Source organism: Pseudorasbora parva, chromosome 25 (genome assembly GCF_024679245.1).
Source record: "Pseudorasbora parva isolate DD20220531a chromosome 25, ASM2467924v1, whole genome shotgun sequence".
NCBI classification, from domain to species: Eukaryota; Metazoa; Chordata; class Actinopteri; order Cypriniformes; family Gobionidae; genus Pseudorasbora; species Pseudorasbora parva.
This window is the reverse complement of record NC_090196.1, coordinates 5063920-5077165: the sequence shown is the minus strand read 5'-3', so window position 1 is coordinate 5077165 and position 13246 is coordinate 5063920. Positions and strand designations below refer to the sequence as shown.

Genomic DNA, 13246 nt, shown 5'->3' with positions numbered 1-13246 from the left:
TGATCAAACACACCCACCTGTGATTTTCTAATGATCCTGGAGACATTGATTAGCATGTTCAGGTGTGCTTGATTAAGGTTGGAGCTAAAGTCTGCACTGCATTGGCCCTCCAGGGTAAGATTTGAACAGCCCTGCTCTAGAGCCTTATAATTCTTTGTATTTTTGAAAAATATAATTTTCAATACAGTACAAAAACAGTAGCTTAAGTTTTGCTTCACAGTGAAAATTTATTAGAACAGTAAATAACAGGACAGTATCAGAATCTCTTTTTTTTTAAATTAGTATTCCTAAATATCCAAAAATTGAAATGAACAAAAGATTATTTTTTTCTTCTTCAGAAAACAAGTCAATTTCTTATGTCATTTCACTTGTCTAGTAAATGTATCTTGAATTAAGAATATTTAGATATTTGAACTGGAAACAAGTAAGATACTAAGTCAGAAGAAAAAAAAATCAGTGATAATGTTTGCTTATTCACACACTATGGTACAATAGCAGTTTACCTGTGTTTCACAGTAAGAGCCACACACTATGGTACAATAGCAGTTTACCTGTGTTTCACAGTAAGAGCTAATCTCTTCACAACTGGGTCCTCGCTCACTTTCTGACACTAAATGAAATTTGTTACATTTATTTCTCACCACAAATACCCCCTTTTTACAAAGCTTTTAAATCAAGTCACTCAGTTTCATTAATGAACCTGAATCATCAGGTCATTATTATCTCAGGGCATTTTTCATTGAGCAGGGCTCTTCCTATTACTTCTTCTGAATGACAATCCTACCTGCCCATTCTGGTGTGTTGGGCTCATGACTGGAGCTTGGTAACGTCACTGGGCGTTGCTCTTCACTATTAGCGGCAAAACGGACTAGAGGCGGCTGTTGCTGAAGAGCTAAGAAAAAGTTTGATACATGAATGTGGTTTGACAGCATTGTTTTGCGCAGTCGCATCTTGCACTGCTCCAAACTACCTTAACGGGATAATTACTTACCGGCCTCGTGGTCATCATTAGTTTTTTTGAGTAACAATGTGAACAGCTTAAAACATTTGGCTTGGTTAGTTTACAGAGCCCTCGCCATGACAACAACGGCCCTCGCGGGCTCAAAAACAGACCGGCCCACCGGGAATTTTCCCGGTGCTCCCGATTAGCCAATCCGGGCCTGCTTGCACCTCCATGCTTCACTGTCTTCACTGTGTACTGTGGCTTGAATTCAGAGTTTGGGGGTCGTCTCACAAACTGCCTGTGGCCCTTGGACGCAAAAAGAACAATTTTACTCATCAGTCCACAAAATGTTCCTCTATTTCTCTTTAGGCCAGTTGATGTGTTCTTTGGCAAATTGTAACCTCTTCTGCACATGCCTTTTTTTTAACAGAGGGACTTTGCGGGGGATTCTTGAAAATAGATTAGCTTCACACAGACGTCTTCTAACTGTCACAGTACTTACAGGTAACTCCAGACTGTCTTTGATCATCCTGGAGGTGATCATTGGCTGAGCCTTTGCCATTCTGGTTATTCTTCTATCCATTTTGATGGTTGTCTTCCGTTTTTTCTTCCACGTCTCTCTGGTTTTGCTCTCCATTTTAAGGCATTGGAGATCATTTTAGCTGATCATTTACCTGTTTCTTCACAAAATTGATGACCTCAGTGATTGAATGCCACACTGCTATTTTTTTGAACACACCCCTTTCAACTAATTCAACTAATTGCCCAATTGCACAGCCTTAAGAGCGTGCATATCATGAATGCTGGGTCTTGTTTGTTTTCTGAGAATCTACTGAACCTACTGGTAACTTGTTTGCCACGTAGCAATAAAAAAAATATACGAAAAACCTTGATTATTCTGGTTAGTCACATTGTACTGCTATTATTTTGAACAATACTGTATATAAGGATTAACGCCATTATTTACGGTGTGTGGCATTGCTGTCGAGTCTATATCGGAAGTGTCGGTTTGCAAAGCCTGCGCTGAAATTGCGACAGATTTACCCAAGAATTCCCAGTGAAGTGCGCTCCATACAAATAAATAATGCTTAACTGAGACGTTCACATTGTTGAAGATAAGCACATTCCTAGCATTAGGAATCTTTTGGAAGGTAGTTATTTTTAGTCCAGTGATCCTGTATCTCTTCTGTCCTCGTCATCTCCCTAACATCTTGGGGCGGCAGTGGCTCAGTGGTTCATGTAGGTTGTCTACAAACCGGAAGGTTGGTGGTTCGATCCCCGGTTCCACCTGACCAAGTGTCGAAGTGTCCATAAGCAATACACCTAACCCCAGCTGCTCCCGACGAGCTGGATGGCGCCTTACATGGCTGACATCGCCGTCGGTGTATGAATGAGTGAATGTGAGGCAAAATGTAAAGCGCTTTGGATGGCCATAGGGTCTGTTAAAAGCGCTATATAAATGCAGTCCATTTAACACACCAGTGGGCGGAGCCAAAGATACAGCGATTAAGTAGGCCATCAATCTTTCACCCATCTATGATGTCTTCAAGGCCAGATCGACTTGTGTAGTATGCCGATTTGTTACAATAAAAGCTGTTTTTGGACTAACAAGTTCTGAAATGTACGATGACCTATGTCAAAAGCTCATGACCCCTTTAATGAGCTTAAACTTTTAAAGTGACCCACAAGTACGCACTTTGCACTAAACATAACAATCTCACCCGCTGGTGTGGACGCTAATAGTTATCTTCATAGTTATCGTTGTTGTTTTGAACCAGTCATTCATCAAATTATATCAAAAACACTTCACTATGAAGTAAGATGTGCATTTATTGATTCATCATTTATCTTTTTTTTATTTTTTTTATTTTATTTTTTATTTTGTGCTGCGATTTCAAAATAAACAAAATGGTCTCAATATACTCTAAAGTAAAACTACACAATTCTCTGGGAACTGTTCTAAGTCATTCTTTGATTAGCAGGCAGTGCTGGAGGATGTTCCTCAGAGGAACCTAGAAGGAATGCTGGAGACGATCAGCCACTCACGAAGCTCGAGCCCCAACCAGTCACTCGCCAGCAACAGGTATCCTTTATTAAAGGACTGAAGTCAACATAATCCTGAAATTGACCATGCCTGCAGAGGGAAAATGTGAATGGACTTTGGTGTTTTGGTTCCAAATCTTTGGTCTCGCAATAGATGGGCATTAAGATTTTTTGTTGTTGTCAGTTCTTTTTCAGGTCGCTCGCTGTGCAGCGGTGTCACTCGGCTCGGTAAGCCATGCAAAAAGAGGGCTGTGGCGGGTCAGGACTTCTGTAGGATGCATGAAGGCGGCCATACCTCCTACAGTCATCTCTGAAAGGGATTCAACAACTGCTGTCTTTTATAGTTGACTTCTCTTTTTTTTTTTTTGCAGAATGTAAATTGCAATTTTCTCTTTACTTAACCTTTTTTTTGGTCATTGTGGGTTTTATTACATGTTTGTTGTGCTACTTTTAGATGTTTTACAGTTATTTATAATAAATTATGAAAAATAAAATTACAATGCACACTTTTTACAAAAATGTACTATTTCAGCATGCTATTTGCAGATGCATTATCTTGCCTTTTATTAAAGAATTTGTTGGAAGAAAATGTAGTAAATGAGTGTCTTCAGAGTGTATTTGCATATTGAGTCGATGAACTGGAAGTGTGTGGTCTGGTCTGAAATTGCCCATTTCCACCTGTTATTAACAGCCGTCTCAGACATGTTTAGTTGGGGACACTAAAATTTTGGTTATTCAACTAAATATCCAAATAAAATTAATTTATTAGGTCTTAATTGTGTAAACTATACTGGTCTGACAACTTTGTTGCTAAATGATAAATTAAACTAAGCTGATAACATTACTGTTTTCTCCAGAACGACTGTACAGCCAAATCAAATTTTGTTGCAATATTGTCCTGTTTAACACTGAAGCTGCTTTGAAATCATCATTGTGAAGGCGCTATATAAAGTTGACTTGACATGACTCGTGATCAGATTGTGTAAAAAAGACACTCTTCAAGTGATCTATGTAATGATTTGATTCCATTCAAGCTCCTGAACTTGTGATACTTTAAGCCAAAATGTTGATTATTAGTAGTATTGCTTCTGAGGAGTGTGGTGGAAAAACGAACAAAAATGTATTGATTTAAAATGCTAAATCTGATTTGCACGGGTCAATGATGACACCAGAATAAAAATATGATGCTGAAGCTGTGTTGTTTGGCACACATTCACCAACTTTAAAGACACAAAGCCCCTTTTTTACTGGTGAAATCAGGCATTTTCCATTATCAGGACCCACAAAAATGTCCCCATTGCATTATAAATGTATTCAACATTATAGTCAGGGGGCCAATTCTGAAAAGAGCTTCCGTTAAGACTTTTGCAGACATGTTTTGGTACAAGCTGTCATTATTTTTATTTTTGTTAGAAGACGTCCATAAGATATTAGGGTGTTGTCAAGTTGATTTTTTTTTTTTTTTTTTTTTTTTTTTTGTGTGTGACTTGTACAAGCAATTTCAGGCCCATTTTTTGGTTTCCTTCTCAGCTCGACATACCAACGATAAATGTTGAATATCTTCACAAACACAAGGACCATATACATAAAAATGGTATCAAATGAAAGCTAACACTCATGGGATGTCTGATAAAGTGAACAGATAAACATTTATTGTACAGTATAAGAGAAAACAGAACTAGAACATGAAAAAAACTATCTCCGCCTTAAGAGAACCAGTTTTCAAAGTGAATATCAGCTTGGAAACGTATCCCAAAACCTCTATCAATCAGTACCCCTATCTATGGGAGTGAGCCAAGCCAAGTTTAAAGCTTGTAGGAAGAGTTTTAAGTTTTAATACTTTAATGTCTAAGCATAAATGTAGAAGTGTAGATAGTGATCTATGGTGCTATTTGACTTCATTCATGTACAATGGTGTAAAACAAATTATATTTAATTGACATATCACTGTAGTTATTAATTCCATCCTAAAAAAAACCCTGCTCTCTCACTTTTTTGGGGTTAGGGGTTAGTAACTAGTTAGTAGTAATAACTATGTCAGGAGTCAGGAGGCCAAAACTGATAATAAAACTTTGTCGGACACTTTTTGGTACAAGCATACAACCTATCCAGCATTAATATTTAACCCCCCAAATATTTGGCTCATTTTCTGTGAGTAATATATATCAGAACACATTTTCAATGACCACTCACTGTCCCCCTACACACAGGATGTTCGGGTCCACTGGACCCAAGGCTAATAAAAGTTTGGAAATTGTAGGTCCTGTGTACCTTTACTCTGTCCTCCTCCTGTCAGGGCCTGCTGTTAGTGTGTGTGTGTTCATGTATATGGTTTATGAGGACAAATGTGTAAAATGACGTGTATTACAATGTAAACATGGTTTATGACGACATCTGTGTCCTCATACTAAAACATACTAAATTTTGAAATTCAAAAAATGCCAAAAGTTTTCTGTGATGGGTTGGTTTAGGGGTAAGGGATCACAAATTTAGGTTGGTTTAGGGGTCACAAATTTGTGAGGCACGCGCGATCTCCGCGTGATGTGCGATCGGCTATGTGTTGTGTGTGTGTTCCAATGCGGCACGCATTAGTTTAGCGCGATGATTAATATAAGCCTGCATTCTCCTGATCAATTTTGAGCATCCAGATGGTATAATCAAACGTGTCTTGTGGAGAGCATTTATTTGTCATTTTAACTGTTCAAAACAGAGCCTGCGTGTCAGGAAATTGTTTATCCTGTTACGCCCTCTACACAGTGCCGGCCCATGAGGTTGTGAGGCCCTAGGCAAGATCATAAAATTGGCCTATTGGAGTAAAAAAAAAAATATGTTAAGATTGAGGGGACCCCCAAGATAAGGCGGGGCCCTAGGCGACCGCCTATATTGCCTAATGGAAAGGCCGGCTCTGCCTCTACAGGCCAGCGACTAGTCAACGTCAAGCTTAAAGCGTCATGACAGGGCATTAAGGTCGACTAGTCGATTAATCGGTGCAACCCCTAGTGTGTGTGTGTGTGTGTGTGTGTGTCGTGCATAAAAAGGGTTAAGACCGGTTTCATTTCAATCAGCTAATTTAACGACAAGTTACTAAAATTTGGAAATATTATTATTACTTTAAAATTGACCCCAAGGTGGCATTGACCCAAAACTTTTAGAATACATTCAGGACATGGTGGCGAAGACACATACCAAGTTCCGTAACGATATGCCAATGTGTTTGTAAAATATAACAACATTCTAAATGTCTGACATTTAAAATGGCCAATATGAGAAAATGGCTGAATCTAAAGAGAGTTGTGATTTTGGGCCAAACCATTCAGAAGTTCAGAAGCATTCAGAAACCTGAAGATGGTTTGATGTATCAACTTGAATTGCATAATGTTTTGTCTGCATGGTCTGAAGATAATCTCTGATCTGATTTTCATGAAAATCTAGTGAAAAATTTCACTCCGGAATTAGGCCCGTAGTGACCTTCCAGGTCTGGAGCAGGAAGCTTGTCAAGAACAATAGTTCCACCCATCTCTTAGGATGTTCATTCTCAACACTGATCTGTAACACAGAATACTGCGCACATACACAAATACACAGTCTCTCCAAGGTTGGAGCTGATTGAGCTCCAGTTCAAACCAGATCTTACCAAAACATACTGATAACATGTGCTTTCTTTCAGTGAGAGAGACACACAATAGTACAGGCAATATTCATCTTGACTCTTTAGTGTTTCAGTAAAAGGAAACATAAAATGAATAAATTATAATGAATGAAATAAAAGACAAATCCATATTTAATATCTGGAAGCCGGGCTAAGTGAGTAAACACTGTTTCTGCACTCCTGGCATGTTAGGGGTGTGTGATACCTTCAAAATCCAAACACAACACCTTGTTGCTATCAAGTGTTTAGTGACGCATCAGACCCTCAGTCACTGCTCAGAGACCAAATACACACTTTAGAAAACAAGAAACAATCAGAGGTTATCTTAAGCAAAAAGGCTTTGATTATTAATTTAATTTATACAGGTATACTGATGTGTGTATACAGTTGATAATAAAAATATATATTGAAAAAAACATATACAATAAAAAAAAAAGTAATCACTTGGTCAGAAAATCAGATTTGGTGCAACACACCTGTAGAATGAGTAAATATGTGAGTTTATTGAGATGGGACAAATTATTCTGAAATATATGAGTTTTATTATTTAAAAAAAAGGTTTCAAACATGAACTAACTACAATAAATTTGTTACAGTATTAATTATTTAAAAAATACAGTTTATTTTAGTTCACAGTACATTAATGTTAACACATACAATATTTGATTTTAATAATATGTTAGTAAATATAAAAATGAACAAGGAATATTATTAAATGTTGTAGAATTCATAGTTCATGTTAACTAAATTAGTTAATAAAACCTTATTGTAAAGTGTTACTATGTTTATGAATAGTGGCTTTAGTAATATTATTAATAATACTAAATGTTATCAAATAACATGGACAACACAACATTTTGCATAATCACACCATGGCATCTTCTTCTTTCTTCTGGTCTTTAAATTGTCACAAAGAGCGAAAAAAGGCCAGAGTAAGGTGTTAGAAATATGCGTGACTGGAGCCTATTAAAATCCCCTCTCGCACTAGGAGGAAAACTATGTTATTATTGCTGACTAAATATCTGACAATTAGACGCTGCTGTATATTTTTTAATATAACTGATTGTATTAGTCTGAAAGAAGATTGTCATATACACCTAGAATGGCTTGAGGGAGAGAAAATCATGGGCTAATTTTCATTTTAGGGTAAACTTTCTCTTTAAAGGTCTGTGTGAAATTGTGATCTCCTATGAAATCCTATGGGTAATGGAACAGCGGAGATTTGGTCCTAAATTACAACTTTCTTGTAATAGTTCTGAATTCATTAATTAGCATTTCCTTGACAGGTACATGCAAGTTTTTCATAAAAAATGTAGAATTTTAACAACAACAGTAATACTAATATTATTAATAATGTAATAATATTAATAATAATTAATAATTTCCAATCCACTTATCTAAAAAAAATAAAAACACATGTAATGGTTTTATTATTCCTTATTCCAAAGCATTTGTGATGGAAGAAATAGTGTGTATCTGCTTAAACTCCAAGACCATGATTGGGGATTTCCGGCTGGATTTGGCCTACCCAAATTGAAAAGCTTCCCATACACATATACAGTGGTCTAAGTTCAAAATGTTGGTGTCATTTTACAGGAAACGTTTGAAGTTACATAAAACACTGCTAAAATTGATAAACGTGTGCGTGTGTGTTTAATGAAAATAAGAACGGTTTGTGAGAACGTATGCATAAAGGCGTTCTTGCCTAAACTCATTATTTCCCCGAGAGGCTTATGTCGATACGGATGTCTGGCCTGTAGATATTTGTCCGCTTTCTCCTCAAGAGTTGATTTAATGTGGATTCTGTTTAATTTCAAATGCTTTATTGGCGCGATTGCGATTGTCAGAGAAATTGAGCGGGGAAAGTCAGACAAGAGGCGCGTGGGGGGAGTAGAGTCACTCTCGGCCAGCGCAGGGATTCAAATACCGAAGCCTACGATTGGCGGATGTGTGGCTCATTCTGACCAATTAAATCGCGTCCCTTATTCACTGCGTGAAAACAGCCAATCCACCCTTTAGAAATTAGCATGAGCTCTCAATAAATACCCAGCACACGACCGTTGCAGTTTATTGCGTTCTTCTTACGTGTACTTGTAAACGGGGAACCATGCCTGAACCAGCGAAGTCCGCGCCTAAGAAAGGCTCCAAGAAGGCTGTCACCAAGACCGCCACTAAGGGAGGAAAGAAGCGCAGAAAGTCCAGGAAGGAGAGCTACGCCATCTATGTGTACAAAGTGCTGAAGCAGGTTCATCCTGACACCGGCATCTCCTCTAAGGCGATGGGCATCATGAACTCTTTCGTCAACGACATCTTCGAGCGCATCGGCGGTGAGGCGTCTCGTCTGGCGCACTACAACAAGCGCTCCACCATCACTTCCAGAGAGATCCAGACCGCCGTGCGTCTGCTGCTGCCCGGAGAGCTGGCCAAACACGCCGTGTCCGAGGGCACAAAGGCCGTCACCAAATACACCAGCTCCAAGTAGAGTTAACTGAGACTCAACGACCCAAAGGCTCTTTTAAGAGCCACCTATATTCTTAGTTAAAGAGCATCTATAAAATTATGAGTATTTGGAATTAAATGTTCAAATATGAAAGTAAGGAAAGCTTCAGAGAAATTTGCCAGTTATGAAAACTAGCGAAATAAATCAGCCTTCCTCCTACAGAAATTACACCACGGCGATTATTTTTTATTTTATTTTTTTAATTTTCTGCTCTAAAAGATTCTGCCACCAAGACACACTCTAATCATATTGGGCATTCTGCTTCAAATAGCCGCTCTTTTACTGAAAGCGAGTGCTTGTCTCGATATGAGCAATACAAATCAATGCAATGTATATGATGCTAAAGTTATAGTTAATAAATACAGTTACGTGTTCACAATAGAATCGCAAATAAAATACACGAATAAACAAAAAAAAAATGTCTGGAGTATATATATATATATATATATATATATATATATATATTCGAATAATTCGCAAGCATCTGTGTTCAATAGGAGAGGAGAGACTAGCAGAGAGGGGAGGAGTTTAGCATTTGGAGGAAAATTCAGTGATTGGTTTGCAAATGTCACAGATTCTGACCAATAGACGACAGGCAAGTTCCTTTAAATTCTGATGGTCTCGTCGAAGAAGCTACTTTTTCAGTAACAGGCGCGGACACTTCAAAAAATGAGCGGCAGAGGCAAAACCGGTGGCAAAGCCCGAGCAAAGGCTAAGACTCGCTCTTCCAGGGCGGGACTGCAGTTCCCCGTCGGCCGTGTTCACAGGCTTCTCCGCAAGGGGAACTACGCTCAGCGTGTCGGTGCCGGCGCTCCGGTTTATCTGGCGGCTGTGCTCGAGTATCTCACCGCTGAGATCCTGGAGTTGGCTGGAAACGCCGCTCGGGACAACAAGAAGACCCGCATCATCCCCCGTCACCTGCAGCTGGCGGTGCGCAACGACGAGGAGCTGAACAAACTCCTGGGCGGAGTGACCATCGCTCAGGGCGGCGTGCTGCCCAACATCCAGGCCGTGCTGCTGCCCAAGAAGACCGAGAAGCCCGCCAAGAAGTAAACACGTTCTGCGTTTATCAAACCCCTCAAAGGTTCTTTTAAGAGCCACACACTTTCGCCCTTTTAGAGCATTTTGAAAATCTTAGTAAATTAATTCGTTTTTAAACTGTATACTGCCAATACACTTGTTGGCAAATGGAATCGTTAAATTTTAGTTATAAACATCACATGCTATAATGCACATAAAAGTGTACACACAATTGGAAGACTTTAATCTGGAACATGTTTATTTTTTATCATATCTTAACATGTCTACAAATTGTCGTCAAAGATTGTATGTTTCGAAGTAAAGACTGGGTCAAACTGATTTTCATGTTTCAAAAACATACATTTCTGAATTTCTATTACACTGAAGGGGGGAGTGGGCCGACACCCTTGCCTCTTCATCATATGCATCTTATCCTTTTGAATGATTTTTAATAACCTCATGAATTAAATAATCAGTTATTATCCTTTCAAAATAATGAATTATTGACAATCAATGTTATGTGATCATTAATACATTTAACTATTATTTAATATGATTTTGACTATGTCTACTGTATGGTTTCTAAGTTGCTTTCCAGAGACGGTCTGACAAAGACAGTCTGACCCCTATCTATGTGCCCTGACATAGATAGCCTGACCTCTATCTCTGGGTCCTGACCAACAGGACCTTGGAGAGAAAGTTAGAACTTCCAAGAGGTGAATCCTGCCTGTTGTTAGTAACCCCAGGACAGGAAGGGGTGGGAGGATTTGAGTCTCCCAATTGTGATTTTCTTCCCATTTATATAGTGTGATTTTTCCCATTGATAGAAGTACATTTTTGTCTTTATATTTCTTTATATTTCTTTATAGAATTAGGTAGATGACATTAGTCATACTTTTCTTTCTGGAGATGTGTTTGTCATGTGGTGTTGATATCTTGTTCTGTTGATAAGCTCACTGCTGCACTAACCTTGGAGGAGAGATGTGCCCTAGAGTCTTGTGTGTGTGTGTGTTACATGTTCTGTGCAGGTCTATGGAAAGGATTGGACCGCTTTTCTCACACCCTAGACCTCTTGGCGTCTTTCTAGGACTCCCCTGAAGTCAACACTACCCCAAATCTTGGGATTGTCTGATGTATACATCCTGATTAACAACAACAACATCTCCTATCTATTCTCGTGTGACACATTGTTTAGACTTTATGCCAATCAGTAATATTCCACGTGTTTGTAATGATGTAAATCATGCCCTTGAAATTGGTATAACTGGTGTGGTAATTTTGTGTAGAGTAGAGTCCGGCCTGACAGCGCCCTGAGAGACTCTAAAGCTGACTCTACTGATGAAACTGCAAACTATTCTTCAGTAAAATTCTCTCCGATGATTGAACATCCTGACTCCTGGTCTTCATTTCGCATATCTGGTCTATGGGTCAAAACTGTAACCCCTAACAACACCAACAAACAAATCTTTGGTATTTTGTTTATCCTCCACCATCTTTTCTGGTTTGTCAAGACTCTCTTAATCTGCTCATTTTCCTTTATTCACATTTTTTAAATGTTCTTTGCCCATAACTCTTATTGTAAAAATATCATGTTTATATTTTTTACAACTGACTTAAAAGTGCGGTAGGCCCTATGTACTGTTGGAGAGGATCTATTGACAGAAATGCAATATAATATACATAACTATGTGTTCAGACCTTGTATAATTTACCGTAATGTTTTCATTACAACCTGAATTACGGAAATGTTGGGACTTTTTTTTTTTTTTTTAATAAAATGACAACTAAAAGACTTTCAAATCACGTGAGACAATATTTCACCAGCAGTTTGACACGCCATCCGAATCATAAATCAATACGCTGATTCATAACCGTTTGTACAATTATACCCCGACAAAATTGATTTAATGTTTAATACTTTACTGAATCCATTAAAATAATAAGGTTGATTATAACACTGATTTTACCCTTGTAGTCACGCGTTTTTCAGGCCTTTTTTGTTTGACGGTTTTTAATTTAGAAAATCTGTTAATTCCCCGGAATCTCTGTCGATCAAGGTTAACGGTAAACACACGGAAGGCCCGCCTCTCCATTGGACAATAGGGGGAAAAACACGATGTCGGGCGTTTTTCCGCTCAGATTTGATTTTTCTTCAACTTCATGCGCTCAGAGCGCTATTCTTCAAAATCGCGAGCAGACTGATATAGCCGCCTAAGTACCGCTCACAGCCTTGTTTATTTTCGCCCGACTTCACAGCGCGAACCCCCGGGCATAACGGCTTCTGCTAACCGGTATCCATTCAAAAAAAGGGCGCCTCTCGCTGCAAAACAAGTTCTGTGAACATCAGACTAATTTTTAATTGACTCTACAGCAAATGCTGTCCAGAACAAGTTTTATTACTATTCTAAACGTGCGACAAAGTATTCACTTATACGGGATTTTCAGTATTAGTTTGGAAATATCTCTTCCTCAGTGTAATTTATGTGGCTCTTAAAAGAACCTTTGGGGCTTGATAAAGCGGCTGAAGCAGATGCGGGTTTAGGCGCGCTCTCCGCGGATGCGGCGGGCCAGCTGGATGTCTTTGGGCATGATGGTGACTCTCTTGGCGTGGATGGCGCACAGGTTGGTGTCCTCAAACAGGCCGACCAAATAAGCCTCGCTGGACTCCTGCAGGGCCATGACAGCGGAGCTCTGGAAGCGCAGATCCGTCTTGAAGTCCTGAGCGATTTCTCTCACCAGCCGCTGGAACGGCAGTTTGCGGATCAGCAGCTCGGTGGACTTCTGATAACGGCGGATCTCTCGCAGAGCCACGGTCCCGGGCCTGTAGCGATGAGGCTTCTTGACGCCGCCGGTGGCCGGAGCGCTCTTACGGGCGGCTTTAGTGGCGAGCTGCTTCCTCGGGGCTTTGCCACCGGTGGACTTACGAGCGGTCTGCTTGGTTCTTGCCATTGCTGTAGTTCAGTTTTCTCTGTCCTGCCGGAGCTGGAAATGGCTGTTAACTGCTACACGCCTGCTTTTAAAGCATTGGACCGGCATGAGCTCATAGTGTCGAGGGCGCAGAGGCTTGTGATTGGGTGATATGTGACGAGGG

The 13246-nt window shown here is 39.5% G+C and overlaps 4 protein-coding genes across 5 annotated transcripts in view; 3 read left to right on the top strand and 1 right to left on the bottom strand.

Moving 5' to 3' along the window:
- The window catches only part of bmb (brambleberry), a 35561-nt gene extending 31986 nt beyond the window's left edge, over positions 1–3575 (top strand). The window contains exons 12-13 of one of the 2 annotated variants that reach the window (XM_067436193.1): positions 2926–3026; positions 3171–3575. In XM_067436193.1, the coding sequence (XP_067292294.1) occupies positions 2926–3026; positions 3171–3300 (231 nt within the window). In that variant the 3' untranslated portion in view covers positions 3301–3575. Of the gene's footprint in view, positions 1–2922; positions 3027–3170 lie in introns of both variants that reach the window. The other variant, XM_067436192.1, reaches the window with a different exon arrangement.
- Positions 3576–8728: 5153 nt separating this feature from the next.
- LOC137065183 (histone H2B-like) lies at positions 8729–9499 on the top strand. Its single transcript, XM_067436769.1, has one exon. It carries the CDS (start codon positions 8743–8745, stop codon positions 9115–9117), a length of 375 nt encoding a protein of 124 aa, XP_067292870.1. The 5' UTR covers positions 8729–8742; the 3' UTR covers positions 9118–9499.
- A 292-nt stretch (positions 9500–9791) lies between these two features.
- LOC137064889 (histone H2A-like) lies at positions 9792–10479 on the top strand. The gene has a single exon (XM_067436427.1). It carries the CDS (start codon positions 9805–9807, stop codon positions 10186–10188), a length of 384 nt encoding a protein of 127 aa, XP_067292528.1. The 5' UTR covers positions 9792–9804; the 3' UTR covers positions 10189–10479.
- A 2095-nt stretch (positions 10480–12574) lies between these two features.
- On the bottom strand, positions 12575–13127 carry LOC137064882 (histone H3-like). The gene has a single exon (XM_067436421.1). It carries the CDS (start codon positions 13102–13104, stop codon positions 12694–12696), a length of 411 nt encoding a protein of 136 aa, XP_067292522.1. The 5' UTR covers positions 13105–13127; the 3' UTR covers positions 12575–12693.
- Positions 13128–13246: the final 119 nt, after the last annotated feature.